The 22291-nt window shown below is 40.1% G+C and overlaps 1 protein-coding gene across 1 annotated transcript; it reads left to right on the top strand.

The window, feature by feature from the left end:
- Positions 1–16659: 16659 nt before the first annotated feature.
- Positions 16660–19079, top strand: LOC123133734 (ethylene-responsive transcription factor 1). The gene is made up of 3 exons (XM_044553150.1): positions 16660–17068; positions 17910–18754; positions 18834–19079. Exons 1-2 carry the CDS (start codon positions 16747–16749, stop codon positions 18743–18745), a joined length of 1158 nt encoding a protein of 385 aa, XP_044409085.1. The 5' UTR covers positions 16660–16746; the 3' UTR covers positions 18746–18754; positions 18834–19079.
- Positions 19080–22291: the final 3212 nt, after the last annotated feature.

Below are 22291 nucleotides of genomic sequence, written 5' to 3'. Positions count from 1 at the left end.
ACAAAATATATCACGGATCAATGTTGCTCAACTGGCTGAACATGCCTATAGTGCTTGAGTGTCTTACCTACATCTAGATATAGGTACCACCCCTCAAATAAATCTAGGTATAGGTACGTGGATTAAAAAATTCATTTGGAAAATCACCACACAAGCAACCAGAATGGATGTATGCATGTACTATACAAATCCCGTCCATAAATCACCCTGAAGTAAATATATACTCTAGAATTTTTATGTGATAATGCACATAGTAACTCCTAAAAATATAAATAAATTAATGTCGGAAATTTTTTAAGTTTGTGTCACAAATATAGTTAATAAATTAGTCATAGGTTATGTTTAAATATAAAAAAATTGCTAAACCGTGCAAGTTCATCAGAAACCCACTGATTTAGAAGTCAGGGAATTTAGTGTCAGTTTAATTTTCATGAAAAGGAATAAAAATTGTATATGAAGAGTGCCTAATTAACGAAAATATTAATATAGTGGCAGCAAAATTATGATATGTAAATCTAGATAAATGTGATGTAATGGAATAGATGCCGACCTGTAAAAGCTACAAATCATGGGCTAGAATACATACTAGCGGTCATCACCTAAAAAATGCATCGTCATTGCTTTTTCGAGATGGCTCGGTTTGGATACCAAAATGATCAATTTTCAAAAGTGTGCAAACTAACTTAACTTGTATAGTCGGGCATCCATTAATTTAGGAGGATTGTGGACAACAGAAGGGCGTGCTTCTAGAACGTTACATGCGGACTTAGAAAAATCAAGCCAATTTCTAAATCTTAATGTTATAATTTATAGAAATTAATGATGGCTCCAAGAATGTTACATTCCAAGTAAAAGAAAGATTCGGTGAGAATAGCAAAAATATAGGAAATTATTCAAAAAACAAAGAAGGCTTCCACGAGTTTAAAAACATATATGAAGAAGTGAAACAGTCTTTCAAACAATTAAAAAATACAAGGACAAGTTTTAACTGAGCTTCCCCGCAGAAAATCTTTAACTGAGTTGCATTCCATAGTGTGTCGTGCGGCTCACCAGCATGTTGAAATGATGAGCACTTGAAAAAACTGCTCGGAGAATGATTAGTGGTCACACGTGTTTATGTTGAATTATTTTAATCATATATTTGGATGGGAAACATGGAATAGCCCTGAAAATAATAATCCATAACGAGTGAGATCGTAGATGGTGTGTGTATAATAATGTTAAAAAAATCTTCGTATGTATTTTCTCATTGCTATCGTATAGAATATAATATTTCATTGTCTATGAAAATAGACAACAAATATATTTTTAAATATTTTGCATATCTAATTTCTAAATGATTTAAAGAAAATAATACATATAGAAACTTTGAATGTATAATATTATAAAGTTCCAAAAATTTCTAGCCCGTGTAGAAGCACGGGTTGATGACTAGTGATGATAATTTTGGTAATTTCATGGAACACTTCTACAACAGCACAAGTATGACTATCTTGATTCTGTCATAACGTCATGGATGTACATGCATGACAGAAAACGTGACCTACTGTGACAAACACGTATCATCACGGAAGTGTATTTTTTTGTAGTGCAGTGGGTATAATACAAGTATAATATAGTAGCACACGAGTGTCATACAAACTTTTTCTCAGGGGAAGGGTGTCATAAAAATTGAGAAAAAATGGCTTGGTACCAAAGAAACAAAGTCAACCATCCATCCATTCATTTCCGAGGGGCCATACTAGAAATACCACTTCTTTCAAGGGGCCAACTGATACGTCTCAAACGTATCTACTTTTCCAAACAGTTTTGCCCTTGTTTTAGACTCTAACTTGCATGATTTGAATGAAACTAACCCAGACTGACGCTGTTTTCAGCAGAACTGCCATGGTGTTGTTTATTGTGCAGAAAACAAAAGTTCTTGGAATGACCTGAAAATCCACGGAGATATGTTTTGGAAAATATAAAAAATACTGGCAAAAGAATCAAGGCCAGGGGGCCCACACCCTGTCCACGAGGGTGGGGGGCGTGCCCTCCCCCTTGGGCGCGCCCCCCTGTCTCGTGGCCCCCCTGATGCTCCACTGACCTCAACTCCAACTCCATATATTCTGTTTCGCGGAGAAAAAAATCAGAGAGAAAGTTTCATCGTGTTTTACGATACGGAGCCACCGCGAATCCCTAATCTCTCTCGGGAGGGCTGATCCGGAGTCCGTTCGGGGCTCCGCAGAGGGGGATTCGTCGCTGTCGTCATCATCAACCATCCTCCATCACAAATTTCATGATGCTCACCGCTGTGCGTGAGTAATTCCATCATAGGCTTGCTGGACGGTGATGGGTTGGATGAGATTTACCATGTAATCAAGTTAGTTTTGTTAGGGTTTGATCCCTAGTATCCACTCTGTTCCGAGATTGATGTTGCTATGACTTTGCTATGCTTAATGCTTGTCACTAGGGTTCGAGTGCCATGATTTCAGATCCGAACGTATTATGTTTTCATGAATATATGTGTGTTCTTGATCCTATCTTGCAAGTCTATAGTCACCTATTATGTGTTATGATCCGACAACCCCGAAGTCACAATAATCGGGATACTTCTCGGTGATGACCATAGTTTGAGGAGTTCCTGTATTCACTATGTGCTAATGCTTTGTTCCTGTTCTCTATTAAAAGGAGGCCTTAATATCCCTTAGTTTCCACTAGGACCCCGCTACCACGGGAGGGTAGGACAAAAGATGTCATGCAAGTTCTTTTCCATAAGCACGTATGACTATATTCGGAATACATGCCTACATTACATTGATGAACTGGAGCTAGTTCTGTGTCACCCTAGGTTATAGCTATTACATGAGGAATCGCATCCGGCATAATTATCCATCACTGATCCAATGCCTACGAGCTTTTCACATATTGTGCTTCACTTATTTACTTTTCCGTTGCTACTGTTACAATTACTACAAAACTATTATCTTTACTTTTGCCACTATTACCATTACTATCATATTACTTTGCTACTAAATACTTTGCTGCAGATACTAAGTTATCCAGGTGTGGTTGAATTGACAACTCAACTACTAATACTTAAGAATATTCTTTGGCTCCCCTTGCGTCGTATCAATAAATTAGGGTTCAATACTCTACCCTCGAAAGCCATTGCGATCCCCTACACTTGTGGGTTATTAAGACTAATTTCTGGTGCCGTTGCCGGGGGGCATAGCTCTATTCTTTGAGTCACTTGGTATTTATATCTGTTGATCAATAGATTAGGGTTGAATACTCTACCCTCAAAAGCCATTGCCATCCCCTACACTTGTGGGTTATTAAGACTAATTTCTGGCGCCGTTGCCGGGGGGCATAGCTCTATTCTTTGAGTCACTTGGTATTTATATCTGTTGATCACTATGAGGAACTTGAAAGACGAAAGAACTAAGATTTTGACCTCAACTACGAGGGGAGGTAAGGAACTGCCATCTAGCTCTGCACTAGACTCTCCTTCTGTTATTAGTAAGCTTGCGACACCTAAACCTGCTACTGCTTTGAATTCTGATATGTCGCATGTTATTGATGATGCCACTTCTGCTATGCATGATACTTAGGATGAAACTACTTCTGTGCGTGATACTACTTTGCCATTAGGTGAATTTCTTGATGAACAACTTGCTAGGGTTAGAGAGAATGAAATTATTGAAGATGCTATTATTGATGATAGTGATGATGAAAGTTCTCCCCTTGATTATGAATTACCTGTTGTTCCTGAGGGTTATGTTATGAATGAGGAAGCTGCTAGAGCTATTTTTGCTTGCAAAGATAGATATGATCTTAAGAAGTTATTATCTAAATGGAAGCAGCAATCCCATAATGCTAGAATGAAACCTGACCCCGCTTTTTCTACTTCACCTATCTGTGTTACTGATAAGGATTATGAATTCTCTGTTGATCCTGAAATAATTACTTTGGTTGAATCTGATCCTTTTTATGGCCTTGAATCTGAAACTGTTGTGGCACATCTTACCAAGTTGAATGATATAGCTACCCTGTTTACTAATGATGAGAAGTCTCGCTATTATTATATCCTTAAGATATTTCCGTTCTCATTAAAGGGTGATGCTAAGACTTGGTTTAATTCTCTTGATCCTGGTTGTGTGCGTAGTCCCCAGGATATGATTTATTATTTCTTTGCTAAATATTTTCCTACTCATAAGAAACAAGCTGCCTTGCGGGAAATATATAATTTTGTGCAAATCAAAGAAGAGAGTCTCCCACAAGCTTGGGGGAGGCTTCTCCGATTACTTAATGCTTTGCCTGATCATCCTCTTAAGAAAAATGAAATACTTGATATCTTTTATAATGGACTAACCGATGCTTCCAAGGACTACTTGGATAGTTGTGCTGGTTGTGTTTTCAGGGAAAGAACAAATGACCAAGCTGAATTACTATTGAATAATATGTTGACTAATGAAAATAATTGGACTCTTCGTGAGCCAGTTCCTGAACCAATTGAGCCAACTCCTGAGCCTATTCCTAAACCAACTCCAAAGAAGAGAGGTGTTCTATTTCTCAGTCCTAAAGATATGCAAGAGGCAAAGAAATCAATGAAAGAAAAAGGTATAAAAGCTGAAGATGTTAAGAATTTACCACCTATTGAAGAAATACACGGTCTTAATATACCGCCTATTGAAGAATCACATTGTCTTTATAACCCGACACAGGTAGTGAAGGTAAATTCTCTCTATAGATATGATAAAGTTGAAATTCCTTCTACCAAATCTCATAGCCTATGCTTAGATGAATTTGATGACTTTATGGCTAGACAAGAAATTTTTAATGCTTATGTTGGTAGAGAATTAAAGAATAATGCTTTCAAAATAGGACGCTTGAGTGATTATATGTCTAGAGTTAAAGATGAACTTAAACTCATTAGCAAATATGCTTCTATGGTTACCACTCAAGCTGAGCAAGTACTTAAAGCTCAAAGTGATTTGCTCGATGAATTAAATAATAAACGTGATTTTGCTGTTAGAGTGGCTACTAGAACTGGTAGAATGATTCAGGAACCTTTGTATCCTGAAGGCCACCCTAAGAGAATCGAGCAGGATTCTCAGAGAAATAATTTAGAGGCACCTAGTTCTTCTAAAAAGAAGAAAAAGAAAAATGATAGGACTTTGCATGCTTCTAGTGAACCTGTTGTAGACACACCTGAGAATCCCAATGATATTTCTATTGCTGATGCTGAAACACAATCAGGTGATGAACATGAACCTAGTGATAATGTTGATGATAATGTTCATGTTGATGCTCAACCTAGCAAAAATAATACTGATGTAGAGATTGAACCTGCTGTTGATCTTGATAACCCACAATGAAAGAATCAACATTATGATAATAGAGATTTTGTTGCTAGGAAGCACAGTAGAGAAAGAGAACCATGGGTTCAGAAACCCATGCCCTTTCCTCCTAAACCATCCAAGACAAAGGATGATGAGGATTTTGAGCGCTTTGCTGAAATGATTAGACCTATCTTCTTACGTATGAGCTTAACTGATATGCTTAAAGTAAATCCTTATGCTAAGTATATGAAGGATATCATTACAAATAAAAGAAAGATACTAGAAGCTGAAATTTCCACCATGCTTGCTAATTATACTTTTAAGGGTGGAATACCAAAGAAACTTGGAGACCCCGGGGTACCAACTATACCATGCTCCATTAAAAGAAATTATGTTAAAACTGCTTTATGTGATCTTGGAGCCGGTGTTAGTGTTATGCCGCTCTCTTTATATCGTAGACTTGAATTGAATAAGTTGAGACCTACTGAAATATCTTTGCAAATGGCCGATAAATCAACTACTATACCTGTCGGTATTTGTGAGGATGTGCCTGTTGTGGTTGCAAATGTCACTATCTTAACGGACTTCGTTATTCTTGATATTCCCGAGGACGATAGTATGTCGATTATCCTTGGTAGACCCTTTTTGAATACTGTAGGGGTTGTTATTGATTGTAACAAAGGGAATGTCACTTTTCAAGTTAATGGTAATGAGCATACTGTACACTTTTCGAGGAATCAATCTCAAGTCCATAGCATCAATTCTATTGGAAAAGTTCCAACTATTCTTATTGGAGGTTTTGAATTTCCTCTTCCTACTGTCAAGAAAAAGTATGATATTCTTATTATTGGGGATGTTCATATCCCCATTGAGGTAACCTAGTGTTATTCAAAATTTCTCCGGTTCCGTGTTATTCGGAATGAGTTTGTTAACAAGACTTGATCAACTTTGTTAGTGGATTCATTTTGATGATCATGAGATGGATGAAACTAGAAGGCACAACCTTCTGTACCCTCTTTTTACTTTATGTTATTTAGAATAAATAAAACAAAAATAGTATTATCTGTCTGTTTTCTGAATTATCTGTGCAATAAAAAATATCTCGAAAATAAAAGTGCTCCAAATGCCCTGCAAATTTAGTATGATTTTTATGGAATATTTGAGGATTTTAGGCACTGAAAACACTGTAGGAGGGGCAAGCACCATGCCACGAGGGTGGAGGGCGCGCCCACACCCCCTGGGCGTGCCCCCCTATCTCGTGGGCCCATGGTGGCCCCCCTCCACTTATTCCTTCACCCACACACTCCATCTTCGTCCCAAAAAAATCCCCATCCAGCTCAAGCACGAGTTCTAGCTCATTTTGCCGCGATTTCATCTCCTTGCTCAAAGCCCCATTCACAAAACTGTTGTGGAAGATTATTGCTTGGTATGTGACTCCTCCATTGGTCCAATTAGTTTTTGTTCTAGTGCTTTATTCATTGCAAATTTTTGCTGCCTAGGTGACCCTGTTCTTGAGCTTGCATGTCAAATTTATGAGGTCCCAAGTAATTCTAAATGCATGATATAGGCTCTAGACACTTATAGGAGTAGTTGCTACCAATCTTGTTTAGTTTTATTCACTTTTATGTTGAAGTTACTAAAATTTCAGAAATTTTTCAGAAAAAGAATTATGTCTAGGAGAATGTATCAAGGTGGTTCCTCAACAAAGAAAGGATCCAGGCGTGCCATGCGTGAGCAAGACGATGAACCACCAAGGGATGCCGAAGTACGAGCTTGTGAGTGGCCATCAGACGAGTTTATGGTCAAAGTAGGCATTAAGGATGAATTTGACACATGTGTGCATAATGGCGATCTGGAGGACTTCTTACAAGATAAGTGTCCTCAATACTATCTATTGACTGATTCATTCGTAATAAGGTTTAAATATAAATCTTCATGTAATTCTCAGAGTGTCCTGTTTGATATTTATGATAAATCTTATACCATGGACTTAGAAGATTTTACAACTGCTTGCAAACTCCCTCAGTGGGGCAATGTTAATGATCCCCACAAATCTGAATATAAAGACTTTCTTGCTAGTATTACTGTGGGAGAATCTAGGGATATAGCACAAGCTACCATAGGGAGCATGCATTTTCCTGCTATACATTATTTTGCTCTCTTCATTGGTAGATGCATTAACGGTAAAGATGAAGCATGTCACATGTGTGTCCCTGATCTCTGTGTCCTCAAGAGTGCTGTGTTAGGTAATAAAGATTACAACTTGGGGGCAATAGTTGCACATAGGTTGCATAATAATGGTATGTCTGGAGATTTATTTGGAGGTATTTATGCGACCCGTGTTGCTAATTATCTTGGTATAGCCCCACGAGAGGGGGATATGGTGTTGCCTCCTGCTTATTTAGATTATGACGCGATGGTCAAACATCATTTTCTTTTGAGCAATGAACAATTCCTTTAATATCGACTAATCTTTGACAGACGTAGCTCTGTCCATGTTACTCTCCTTGCTCCTTCCCTTTTTGATTACCGGGCAAAACGAAGATATGTTGTTACCAGGGAGGAGGCAGCTGAACACGAGGGGAGAGCGGAGGCGGCTCGCCAACATGCCGCAGCTCAGGAGGCATTTACTGCCGCATCTCAGTACGACCCCAGTTACAACTACAGATATCAGCCAGGCAATCCTTGGCAATAAACCAACTTAGGCCAAAGCCTAAGTTTGGGGGAGTACGTATCTCTCACCGACTTTACATTCATGTTCACACACTATTCTAGTTGTAGGTGCTCATACTCTTTCATTGTATTATCCATGCTAGTTTAATTTCTTTTTCTAGCTTTCTTCTTGTGTGTTTGATAAACTTTGAGAAAAACCAAAAAAATTAGTTAGTTTAATTTCCATGCTTGTAGTAGAAATTAAAATGAAAACCCAAAAATATTTCTCGTTCTTCTTCTTGCTTGTTGGGAGCTTTCCCGTGTAAATAGTTTTATTTTCTTTTCTTTCCTTTGGGGGTCGAGAGTAGAAGACCATATTGAAAATGTGTAGTGGCTCTCATATGCATGATTGTTTATTTAACTTAGAGCCCATATTACTTTGTCTTCTCTCTTGAGTTGAAGGCTTGCAGATTCCAGCTTAGTCCAATGCACGTGCACTATTATTATTATACACATCGTTCGGTCGTGCAAGTGAAAGGCAATAATGACGATATATAATGGACCGATTGAGATGAGAAAAGCTGGTATGAACTCGACCTCTTTTGTTTTTGTAAATATGATGAGTTCATCGTTCCTGATTCAGCCTATTATGAAGTAAACATATTTGCAGTGACATTTAGAGAGTATAATTGCTTGTGCCATGCTTGATTAGCTATGAGTTATAATGGTTTACCTTGCATGCCAACATGCTACTAAAATGATTGTGATGTGGTATGATGGGATGGTATCCTCCTTTGAATGAATTGAGTGACTCGACTTGGCACATGTTCACGCATGTAGTTGAAACAAATCAACATAGCCTTCAGGATATTTATGTTCATGGTATATTATATCCTACTCATGCTTGTACTCGGTGTGAATTAATTTTAATGCATGTTCATGACTGTTGCACTCTCTCAGTTGGTCGCTTCTCAGTCTTTTGCTAGCCTTCACCTGTACTAAGCGGGAATACTGCTTGTGCATCCAAACTCCTTAAACCCCAAAGTTGTTCCATATGAGTCCACCATACCTTCCTATATGCGGTATCTACCTGCCGTTCCAAGTAAATTTGTATGTGCCAAACTCCAAAGCTTCAAATGAAATTCTGTTTTGTATGCTCTAGCAGCTCATGTTTCAACTAGGGCTACCTTTATCTTCCATGCTAGGTGGGTTATTCTCAAGAGGAGTGGACTCTGCTCCTCATTCACGAGAAAGGGCCGGTAACCGGGATGCCCAGTCCCATGATCCAAAAAGATCAAAGAAAATCAAAATAATTAAACAAAACTCCCCCAGGGCTGTTGTTAGTTGGAGGCACTCATTGTTTCGAGCAAGCCATGGATTGATGCTTGTTGGTGGGGGAGTATAAACTTTTACCATTCTATTTGGGAACCGCCAATAATGCTTGTAGTATGGAAGATATCGCCATCTCATAGTTGTTGCGTTGACAGTGAAAGTATGCCACTCAAAATGTTATTCATGTCTATTTTAAAATCGAGCTTTGGCACCTCTTCAAATCCCTGCTTCCCTCTGCGAAGGGCCTACATATCTACTTTTATGTTGAGTCATCACCTTCTTATTAAAAAGCACCCGCTGGAGAGCACACTGTCATTTGCATTCATTACTATTGGTTTATGTTGGGTATGACTTGACTGGATCTCTTTTACCATGAATTACAATGTTTAGTCAGTCCTTGGTCTTTAAAGGTGCTCTGCATTTATGTTTTGCGGTCTCAGAAAGGGCTAGCGAGATACCATCTTGTTACATCATATTATGATTGTTTTGAGAAAGTGTTGTCATTTGAGTTTTATTATTATTGCTCGCTAGCTGATTATGCCATTGATATGAGTAATTGTGAGACCTAAGTGTTATTGTGAGTATGGTTAGTTCATAATCTTTGCTGAAAACTTGAATGCTGGCTTTACATATTTACAACAACAAGAGCAAATAGAGTTTGTAAAAGTTTTTCTTTATCACTTTCAGTTTATCAACTGAATTGCTTGAGGACAAGCAAAGGTTTAAGCTTGGGGGAGTTGATACGTCTCCAACGTATCTACTTTTCCAAACACTTTTGCCCTTGTTTTGGACTCTAACTTGCATGATTTGAATGAAACTAACCCAGACTGACGCTGTTTTCAGCAGAACTGCCATGGTGTTTTTTATTGTGCAGAAAACAAAAGTTCTCGGAATGACCTGAAAATCCATAGAGATAAGTTTTGGAAAATATAAAAAATACTGGCGAAAGAATCAAGGCCAGGGGCCCACACCCTGTCCACGAGGGTGGGGGTGTGCCCTCCCCTTGGACGCGCCCCCCTGTCTCGTGGGTCCCCTAATGCTCCACCTACCTCAACTCCAACTCCATATATTCCATTTCACGGAGAAAAAAAATCAGAGAGAAAGTTTCATCGCGTTTTACGATACAGAGCCACCGCCAAGCCCCAATCTCTCCCGGGAGGGCTGATCTGGAGTCCGTTCGGGGCTCCAGAGAGGGGGATTCATCGCCATTGTCATCATCAAGCATCCTCCATCACCAATTTCATGATGCTCACCGCCGTGCGTGAGTAATTCCATCGTAGGCTTGCTGGACGGTGATGGGTTGGATGAGATTTACCATGTAATCAAGCTAGTTTTGTTAGGGTTTGATCCCTAGTATCCACTATGTTCTGAGATTGATGTTGCTATGACTTTGCTATGCTTAATGCTTGTCACTAGGGATCGAGTGCCATGATTTCAGATCTGAACCTATTATGTTTTCATGAATATATGTGTGTTCTTGATCCTATCTTGTAAGTCTATAGTCACCTATTATGTGTTATGATCCGACAACCCCGAAGTGACAATAATCGGGATACTTCTCGGTGATGACCATAGTTTGAGGAGTTCATGTATTCACTATGTGCTAATGCTTTGTTCCGGTTCTCTATTAAAAGGAGGCCTTAATATCCCTTAGTTTCCACTAGGACCCCGCTGCCACGGGAGGGTAGGACAAAAGATGTCATGCAAGTTCTTTTCCATAAGCATGTATGACTATATACGGAATACATGCCTACATTACATTGATGAACTGGAGCTAGCTCTGTGTCACCCTAGGTTATAGCTATTACACGAGGAATCGCATCCGACATAATTATCCATCACTGATCCAATGCCTACGAGCTTTTCACATATTATGCTTCGCTTATTTACTTTTCCGTTGCTACTGTTACAATTACTACAAAACTATTATCTTTACTTTTGCCACTGTTACCATTACTATCATATTACTTTGCTATTAAATACTTTGCTGTAGATACTAAGTTATCCAGGTGTGGTTGAATTGACAACTCAATTGCTAATACTTAAGAATATTCTTTGGCTCCCCTTGTGTCGAATCAATAAATTTGGGTTGAATACTCTACCCTCGAAAGCTGTTGCGATCCCCTACACTTGTGGGTTATCACCAACGCGCAAGATTCTCCCGAATGGAAACACTCGCTTACAGAACCTACCTCATGCCATCCACCCACCATGCAGTTTCTTACTGACGCATGGGCCCTACCACACGCCCCCTTGCCTGGGGAGGCACCATCACATGACCATCGTGTATATAGGAGACATTCCTCGTCTCCACCTGCCAACATATACACCCGTCCACCGCTTCATTTAACCTTTCTGTATTTACCAATTCAGGCGAGGCTCCTTCCCCCCATGGACTGCAACGAGGTACTAGCGGCCATTTGCGGCAACACAATCCCCACGGATCTCAAGACGCCCATGGTGACCTGGAGGGTGATGCTGACAATGTTGTAGCCTGAGAAGAAGAAGCTTCAATGGGGTGGCGGTGGGGGCCTGTGTCCCATGCGGTTTGACGGGTTTGGGGCCAGACTCGGGATGGAGGATAATGATGTGGACTTCGAGGAGTTCAAGGTCGTCGAGATCAATCCATTCACCACTGTCAAGAGGTCCCTCTATAAAGGTATTTCCCCACGTCACTGAGCTGGTTTTAATACACGTATTACGATTACTTTTTGTCCTTGTCTATTGTAGGATATACTGTAGTATCACATTTTCTTAATTTTAGGTAGGACACAAAAGTTTGAAACTGCTTATGGTTAATTTTTCGAGGGGGTTAAATATTTCTTATGTTTTTAAAGCTTTCAATATATGCTTAGATCATAGCCGAAGGCGGAGCTACTCGAGCCCGTGGCTGTGTCTGCATGTGATGTCCATGGACGCATGTGTAGCATGTTGTAGTGAACCAGAGTAGGCCCATTGACTAGTGTGAATCTAACTCCTCCCTTGGCTATATGTAGCACCATACCAGATAAGATTTCCCGCAAGAGAAATTTTCTATTTTCATGTGCTTTATACTCTTACCTTTCCTGGTTTCATGCGGTCTACGCTTTTCGATCTCACACGATTTACGCTCCTTTTATCTCTCTAAGTAGAGTGGCAACACGAATTTATGTGTTGGTCTGTAGCATAATTTATGCATCACCAACCCAAAAAGACTGCTCTGAAATTACTTTTTGCCATTGTTAGCCAGGATACAAGGTTGTAAACCACCTAATATATTAAAAGTTCTTGGATATTATTAAAAAAATCTATGTATGGTTTACATAATTTTGTGCTATTTGAGTATAAGAAACTCAGTTGTAGATTTTGTACACAAATTCTATGTTTTGGTCGAGAGTTGTTGCTTCATTCATGCATCGGCCAGCCACATCCTCTCAAAAAGAAACAAAAGTACTCTCAAATTATTTCTTCTCGGTGTCAAGTAAGACACACGAAGTCGCGAAGCAACATTGCCATGTTAGTTTTCATTTTTCTAAATATCTATATACAAGGTTAGATCATGAACATATTATGAAAAGGCTGCAATGTTCATCCGAATTCATAAGCTATCATTATAATAATGCTAATGATTGCACATACATGATAGTAACTCAACATGGGTAGGTAGATATGTGTGATTTACGAGGACCATAGAGTTACATAGTTATTTATAAGGAGATATTGGTTGAATATTAGGTAAGGTCGATGTCATGTTAGTTTAAAAGAAATGCTAGATCTCCATATACATGGTTAGATCAAGAATGTGATAATGCTAACTTATAATTCATATAACTACCATATAATAATGCTAATGATTGCACATGATACATGCTAGTAACTTAATGGAGCAACTTTGCTTTTCTTTGAGAACAATGGACTAACTATGAGTAAATTACAAGAATCTTAGAGTTACACACACTCATCTATGAGAAGATATTGGGTAAACATTTGGTTAGATGAACCCGTCCAATAAACCCAGACGAGAGGAGTATGACAGTAATAATACATTTATACTAGAGGTGTGTAGTACAATCTTGAGCAAATGGATGAAGTAAATATCTATGAGTTAGTTTGATGGATCTTAGAATTACTCCCCATGGTCCTTTTTACTCTACATATAAGAATTGTCTGAAATCTTCACAAAGTTTGACCATATTTATATGAAAAAACATCAACATCTACCACTACCAACAACAACAAAGCCTTTAGTCCCAAACAAGTTGGGGTAGGCTAGAGGTGAAACCATAAGATCTCGCGACCAAACTCATGGTTCACGCACATGGATAGCAAGCTTCCACGCACTCCTGTCCATCGCTAGTTCTTTGGTGATACTCAAATCCTTCAAATCTCTCTTTACGCACTCCTCCCATGTCAAATTCGGTCTACCCCAACCTCTATTGACATTCTCCGCACGCTTTACCTGTCCGCTATGCACTGGAAATTCTGGAGGCCTATGCTGAATATGCCCAAACCATCTCAAACAATGTTGAACAAGCTTCTCTTCAATTGGTGCTACCCCAACTCTATCTTGTATATCATCATTCCAGACTCGATCCTTCCATGTGTGGCCACACATCCATCTCAACATACGCATCTCCGCCACACCTAGCTATTGAACATGTCGCCTTTTAGTCGACCAACACTCAGCGCCATACAACATTGCAGGTCAAACTACCATCCTGTAGAACTTGCCTTTTAGCTTTTGTGACACTCTCTTGTCATAGAGAATGCCGGAAGCTTGGCGCCACTTCATCCATCCGGCTGATTCGATGATTCACATCTTCATCAATACCCCCATCCTTCTGCAGCATTGACCCAAATATCGAAAGGTGTCCTTCTGAGGCACCACATGCCCATCAAGGCTAACCTCCTCCTCCTCGTGCCTAGTAGTACTGAAACTACACACCATGTACTCAATTTTAGTTCTACTAAGCCTAAACCCATTCGATTCCAAGGTTTGTCTCCATAACTCTAACTTCCTGTTAACCCTTGTCCGACTATTGTCAACTAGCACCACATCATCCACAAAGAGCATACACCATGGGATATCTCCTTGTATATCCCTTGTGACCTCATCCATCACCAAGGAAAAAAGATAAGGGCTCAAAGCTGACCCCTGATGCAGTCCTATCTTAACCAGGAAGTCATCAGTGTCGGCATCACTTGTTCGAACACTTGTCACAACATTATCGTACATGTCCTTGATAAGGGTAATGTACTTGTTGGGACTTTGTGTTTCTCCATGGCCCACCACATAACATTTTGAGGTATCTTATCATAGGCCTTCTCCAAGTCAATGAACACCATATGCAAGTCCTTCTTTTGCTCCCTGTATCTCTCCATAAGTTGTTGTACCAAGAAGATGGCTTCCATGGTCGACCTCCCAGGCATGAAACCAAACTTGATATTTTATCATGCTTGTCATTCTTCTTAAGCAATGCTCAATGACTCTCTCCCATATCTTCATTTTATGGCTCATCAGCTTAATTCCACGATAATTAGTACAACTCTGAACATCCCCCTTGTTCTTGAATATTGGTACTAATATACTCCGTCTCCATTCTTGTGGCACCTTGTTTGCCCGAAAAATGAGGTTGAAAAGCTTGGTTAGCCATACTATCGCTATGTCCCTGAGGCCTTTCCACACCTCAATGGGGATACAATCAGGGCCCATCGCCTTGCCTCCTTTCATCTTTTCCAAGGCCTGCTTGACCTCAGACTCCTGGATTTGCCGCACAAAACACATGCTGGTCTCATCAAAGGATTCGTCCAGTTCAATGGTAGAACTCCCATTCTCCCCATTGAACAACTTGTGAGAGTACTCTCGCCATCTATGCTTAATCTCCTTGTCCTTCACTAGGAGTTGGTCTGCTCCATCCTTGATGCATTTGACTTGGCCAACATCCCCTTGTCTTCCTCTCTCAGATCTTGGCCATCTTATAGATGTCCCTTTCGCCTTCCTTCATGCCTAACCATTTGTAGAGGTCCTCATACGCCCGAACCCTTGCTTCACTGACAACTCGCTTTGCAGCCTTCTTCACCATCTCGTACTTCTCTATGTTGTCTTCACTCCTATCCAGGTATTGACGTTTGAAAAAATTATTCCACTACCATGTATCCTTAACTTTGCTTCTCCTTCCCCTAGACACTCCAAACTCCTCCGAGGCCACCTTACGAATGCAAGTCGCCATCTTCATCCACACATTGTCAGCATCCCCTCCTTCCTCCCAAGGGCCCTGCCTAATGACCCTCTCCTTGAACAACTGAGCTACCTCCCCCTTGAGCTTCCACTACTTTGTTCTAGCGACTTTGGCATGCTTATCCCGTTGAACACAAATCCGAAAGCGGAAGTCAGTAACCACCAGCTTATGCTGAGGGACAACACTCTCTCCAGGTATCACCTTACAATATAGGCACGCACGCCTATCTTCTCTTCTCGAGAGGATGAAATCAATCTGGCTAGAGTGTTGGCCACTATTAAAAGTCACCAGATGTGATTCTCTCTTTCTAAAGAGGGGCTAGAGCAAAGCCCCCACTTGCCAACCCACACTTGCTAAAATTATACATCAACATCTACCATGCTAAAATTATACAATATGAAATGTTAAGTCATAACACATCTGCTGGTATTGATTTCAGATTGTGAAATGTTGGTATTTTTTCTATAAATCTGGTCAAACTTTATGAGGCTCGACTTCAAACAAATCTTATATGAGAACTAAAAATGACCGGAGGGAGTACATACAATCATTTATGAGAAGATATTGGTCAAAAGTTTGGTTGGATGAATTCGTCCAATAAATCCAGATAGGAGGAGCATGCCACTAGTAGCACAGTCGTACTACAAGTGTATAGTACAATCTTGAGCTAATAAATGGCATAACTAGCTATGAGTGATCTGCAAAAATCTTAACATTACACACAATCATTTATGAAAATATTTTTTGTTAAATGTTCAGTTGGATGAACCCGTCCAATAAACCTGGATGGGGAGTGTGCGATAGTACTAGTACACTTGTACTACAGGTGTGTAGTACAACATTCTTGAGCTAAAATTTGTTGGCTTGGCTCCAAAGAAAGAAAGTCAAACATACATCCATCCATTCATTCCCGAAGGGCAATACTAGAAATACCACTTCCACCAAGGGTCGAACACGCAAAATTTTCCCAAGTAGAAACGCTCGTTCAGAACTTGGCTCGTGCCTTCCATTCACAGCACGGCCCCTCGCTAACGCGTGGGTCCCACCACATGCCTCCTCACGCTGTCACGCGGCTCCCGCATATCTAGTAGACTGGCCTTGCCCCCACTTGCCAACCCACACCTGCTACCTGCTTCACTAAAAATCCTTTCCCATTTACCAATTCCAGGGAGGCCCCTCCTCTCCCCGGCGACGACTACGACAAGGTACCAACAACCTTCATGTATGGCGGGGCGTCCCTTGCAGACCTCGAGGTTCCGATGGTGACGCAAAAGGTGATAGAGGCGATTCTATGGCCCGAGAAGAAGAAGCCCCGACTGGGGGGCAGTGGGGACACGCGATTCATGGGGCTCGATGGGCGCAGGGGACTCAGTCTGGATGACAACAAGGAGGACTTCAAGGCCGAGTTTGAAGAATTCGAGGCCGACTCCGGGGAATCCGATCTAGATCTCGGTCATAGTGGGGTGGATGAGAAGGATGACAACAAGGAGGTCATCAAAATAAAGCCCGTCACTGCTGTCAAGGGGCAGTCCCTCTCCCAAGGTATCAACCCTGGGTTGCTTGGATTAGTTTTGAATCTGTGTATCATTACCTTTAGCGTTTGAGTGTTGTACCAAGTGATTGTTTGATTGGTTTGGAAACTGTTTGGTCATTCGATTGGGTAGGAAGACAAATTGTGTTGGGATTCCTATTGGAAGCTATGTTTGGGCGGTGTTTGGATTGGATGTGCTATCATGAAGTGATTTGGATGAAGGGTTAGGTTCTTCCATTTGTCTGTTGTATTCGGTTGGTAGGATTTTTCCAACACTGTCCCGTTCTTTCACAGAAGCGATTTTGGTTGTTAGGTTGTTGATTTTGTGATTTATGCTTTTCGTGACGTTCGATGGTGGTCCATAAGCTTATGGTTTAGTCGAAAGGGGTAGTAAATCCACAGAAAGGGTCCGATTTCTCCATTTTGCTTAGAGGTCTCTTAAATTGTTTCCTTATGATGGTTCTAGGTGTGTGTAAGGATTGTTCTAGACTTGGTTCATTTATCAGTCTAAAAGATTATTCTGCCAATCTTTGAATCTAGCTGAAAAAATATCATTGATTCTGCATCATCTATAATGCAATTTGTAGATTAATAATTGTAGAATGGTGTCAAAAGTCTATAATGTGAGGTCAATTTATGAGGACCCTCGATTTTCCTTATTTAGTAAGTTGTGATTTTATTTTAATTGTCTTACCATCGTCATATTTTACATATAAATTCATATCCATGATGAAATTATTTACTTTTTGTGGGAGAAATTTGTGCGTGTTGGTCCCTCTTAGCATTGACATTGGTCTTCCAATTATGATGATTTAAGCAGCATAACTAATGCCGGTTTTGGTGGTCCTTCAGCAAAAAGGAAGAGAAAGAACAAATTCAGGGGTATCCGTCAACGCCCCTGGGGTAAGTGGGCTGCTGAAATCAGAGATCCTAGCAAGGGTGTCCGTGTCTGGCTTGGTACTTTCAACAATGCCGAAGCTGCTGCAAGAGCTTATGATGTTGAAGCACGCAAGATCTATGGCAACAAGGCCAATGTTAACTTTCCAGAGGAACCAACAGTTCCTCAGAAGCACCGTACTCGCCGTGCTGCTCCTAAAGCACCCAAGCTAAGTGCATCACGGGAACCAATAGTCAATAACCTTGCCAACCCAAATGCTTTCATCTACCCATCTACTAACTTTGCCTCAAACCAGCCACTTGCTCTGCACGAGAACGTGTCATTTGTTCCTGCAATGAACTCTGATGCCCCTGTTGAAGCCTCTGTTATGAATCTGCACTCTGACCAGGAAAGCAACTCCTTTGGCTACTCTAACTTGGGTTGGAATTATGACACCAGGACCCCGGATATATCATCCACTGCTCCCATTTCTACCATCGCTGATGGAGTAGAATCTGCACTTGTCCAGAGTAACCCCTACAACTCAGTGGTGATTGCTGAAAGAGCTGAATCTATTGCGCTCGTCCAGAGTAACACCTACAACTCAGTGGTGCCTCCTTCTATGGAGAACAATGATGTCGATTTCGTGCCTTGGGTGAGGCTTCTTATGGATGATGGCGTGGTCGAGTCGATTGATAGCCTTCTGAATTTTGATGTGCCTCGGGAAGTCGTTGGCAACATGGACATTTGGAGTTCCGATGGCATGCCAATGTGTGGGAATTTTTCTGAGGGATCCAAACCATTTATATAGGGACAAGGGGTACGCCTTTGCATATTGCATGTTTAGTGTGAGGTTGATAATATTTTCATCACTCTGAACTTTGTGTTCTGCGTTTCAGGAATAAGATTATGGAAGATTGGGAAGCACTATATTGTCACCTTCAGCTAGCATATGCTTATGTTCAATCTTAGATGCAAAAAAATTACATCCTGAGTCTGTTTTGTAATAGACCCTTTCCCTAGTTGACTGTCTCTATGTGGCAGCCATTTATGATGAACCGTTGTCTTTATATTTTGTCAACTTTTATGTCGTCACTACCATTTCTGAATGTGAACATCATGGATTTGTGTCCAATTTGCTTTAATCTGTGCACTTGATCGTTTTTCCTTTAATTGGTGATAGAAGTAACCACTATATCTTATTTCCGAGCATAAGTTTATCTATTAAATATGGATTTTCCTGGCTGCTTGCATAATTTTTGTTGTAGAGGTGTGGTAAATTATAGTTGTGCGCATATCCTATGGATGCAGAGGCTAGACGTTTCAATCTATTTTTTTGAAAAAGTGTGTGTTAAGCCAGCATGTCCTCTATATTATACCTCGTCATTTCAAGCTATGGCAAAATATACCAGATTTACTTATCTTTGATACTAGATGTGTGATCATATGGAGTCATTCTTTCTGCATGTAGTTCTTCTCACCGACGTAGTTCTTAGTAAACATTTAGTGCGCCTAATTCATGAGTGGAGGATTTTCCATTTCAGTGCATTCCTATAGAAATGCATTTTATTTTCCTCAGTCCCTCTCCAGGTGAGAAGCCATGTGAACCACATACCTTACACTTGATTTATTACCAAAACCTTCACCAAATTGGTGGTCTCATGTCACTATCATGTTACGTCCTTGATTTGATTGGACGTCGGCATAAGTATGTTAGTGGTAATCTTGATTAGAGGGTCAACTAGTTCTATGGATGTACATGGCGTGGAAAGTTGTGAAGTTCGAGTCCATAGTACAATAGGTTTGCTAGTTTTTGTTAGTACAGGAATTAGTGTTCGTGAAGGATTACTAGTTACTAGAAGCAAATGTGTGCTTTACTGCTGCGCTGTTTTCCATTATTATGTCATATTTCTGGTTATAATCATCAAAAAAGGAATTCTTTAGTCAAAACTTCGGATGTGGTCAAATCACAGGCTAACATCATTCTATTTGAACAACTTCTAGTGCTTTCCTATTGCATTCATGGGATGGCAGAGAACCTGAAAAGATATATTAGCTAGGTTTAAGTTGTCGACAAAATGGTATGGGAAAACTGCAGTGTAGGATCTAGTAACTGAACCTGAAAGCTGACTTTCTGGAAGTATCGATTAGAATAAAGATGATCTTGAATAAGATAGCCAGTAAAGTGACCAACACATGCAAACAAGTTTGTTACCTGAATCAATTGATCTTTAGTGAGAGGAGTGAAGCCAACTGTTATTGTTGACCTCCTGATAAATTCAAAACATCTAGTAAGTGTCACAAGACCATCAACTAACTTACATCTTCAAGCAAGCTTGATTCCTATAGAGCATTCATCAGAGCATAATAGCAGAATTCATGACGAATCAATCTTTCAAAACCAAAAGGATAGTGGTGATGTCTTGCACAACACACATACTTTCAGACTCACTATGGAAGTATATAGATAAACAAAGGATTATAGTTCCAAAAAGTAGAGGTTTATTACTTCCAATCATATAAAGTTTTTGACATAAATGTTTCCCAAGTCAGAGAAGACGCGTCTACAGATTAAGAGTATATTTTTGTATCAACTTGCAAAAACAAGTTAATATGCATCTAAAAGTAGAGTGCTTGCTTATGCGTCCTCATCATTGTAATGGAAGGTGTTTATTACAAGTTTAAACTATATTTAGTACCTAGGGCCAACTGTTTGTGAAACAAGGGCATCAATCTATGATGTTTAATTGGCTATGTCCTTCAAGCAACCAACACGTACGAAAGAAGATTGTGAGAATCATAGCACCTTGAAATAATTCAGAACTTTTGGTGCTGGACTGCTGAAAGGTTACTGATCTACATCTATATACCAGATTTTAGCAACCAATGATAATCAGAAGTTCTAAAAATGATTACCTTGACATAACCATGGGATATGTTATCTTGACTTCTTTTTCTTGGTAGGCCGATCACCTAACAATGCAAATGTGAAATTGTTGTTGTTGGGAAACCATAATATGATGCATGTGAGTCCAGAATCCAGGAAGCAGAAAAATATGTCAAATTAGTCATGCTTGCACACTGGAAAACTCTCACTCTTATAAACAACATGGGCATTCTCTAGTCCTCCTGCCATCCAACCAGAATGAACCAATGGGTCCTATTAGTGCACGTAGAATGAGCATACTAAATTGCAAGTAGCCCAAACTTCCTTTTTGCAACCTAGAAAAGCATAGTAAACCACTACCAAGTACTAATACATACAAACATAACCCTATTTTCCTGGAACAGCAGAGTAAACCACTACAAAGTAATACTACATACATTACTCTTTATTTCCTATTAGTGGGCAACATTAAGAAAAAATGCGGCATATTGGAATATTAGTACTTCTCGTAATCTTGCAATGAATACTATTTATGCCAGATCTAACCACCCTTCTATGAACAATCAAAGATGTAGTGAACAGTTATAGTGAATGCACCTAGGTGCCCCAAACATTTTACCTATATATATGTCATTTTTGTCAAGAGCTGATCATATATCCAAATGATGTGAAAATTGGAGGGGACCTCCCGTATCAAATTGTCTACCGCACAAAATAATTAGAATTTTTTGAATTTTTCTAATTTTTGTTTTGATCTTTTTCGTTAGCATGGGTGCAGATGAGCTCGGGTGCAGAAATGGATTTTTGTATAGTACAACCTTTTTCTCAGGGGAGGGGTGTCGTACAATATTGAGAAAAAAATGGCTTGGTACCAAAGAAACAAAGTGAACCATCAATATTCAAAAAACAAAGTGAACCATCTATCCATTCATTTCCGAGGGGCAATACTCACTACAAAAAAAAGCCACATCCATGACATTTTGGGCCAAACGAATTTTTTTCCTGTCATACATATGACACTTCTATGACGATAATTGTGACAAAACCCGGTATCATCATAGATGTGGTGGGCTCCTACTTCTATGACAAAAAATCATGACAGAAAATGGGCTTTTCGTCCTGGGCGGGCCGGAGACGCAACTGCATGACATTCTTTGGGCCGTCCATGACGGAAAAAACCATGGTAGAAGCGAGGGGGAGGAAAATTTCAGGGAGTTACCGGTTACGGTGGGAGGTCAGGGGCGGAGCAATGTGCGTTTCTCTCGTACGTACGCGTGTGTGTGCGAGGCATTGGCTCTAACTGAAGCCGAGCAAGGCGTTGGGCTCTAACTGAACCCGAGCGATTGCACTGCAGGCTACGCGTTACTGAACCCGAGGGATTGATCGATGGCTATTAATTGAACCCGATGGAGCGATTCCTTCGCTACTGCTGCTAACCGAAGCCGATTGATTGGATGAATAGTGAGCGTT

Source organism: Triticum aestivum, chromosome 6B (assembly GCF_018294505.1).
Source record: "Triticum aestivum cultivar Chinese Spring chromosome 6B, IWGSC CS RefSeq v2.1, whole genome shotgun sequence".
NCBI lineage: Eukaryota > Viridiplantae > Streptophyta > Magnoliopsida > Poales > Poaceae > Triticum > Triticum aestivum.
The sequence above is the reverse complement of the archived record's forward strand: the minus strand, read 5'-3'. Positions and strand labels throughout refer to the sequence as shown.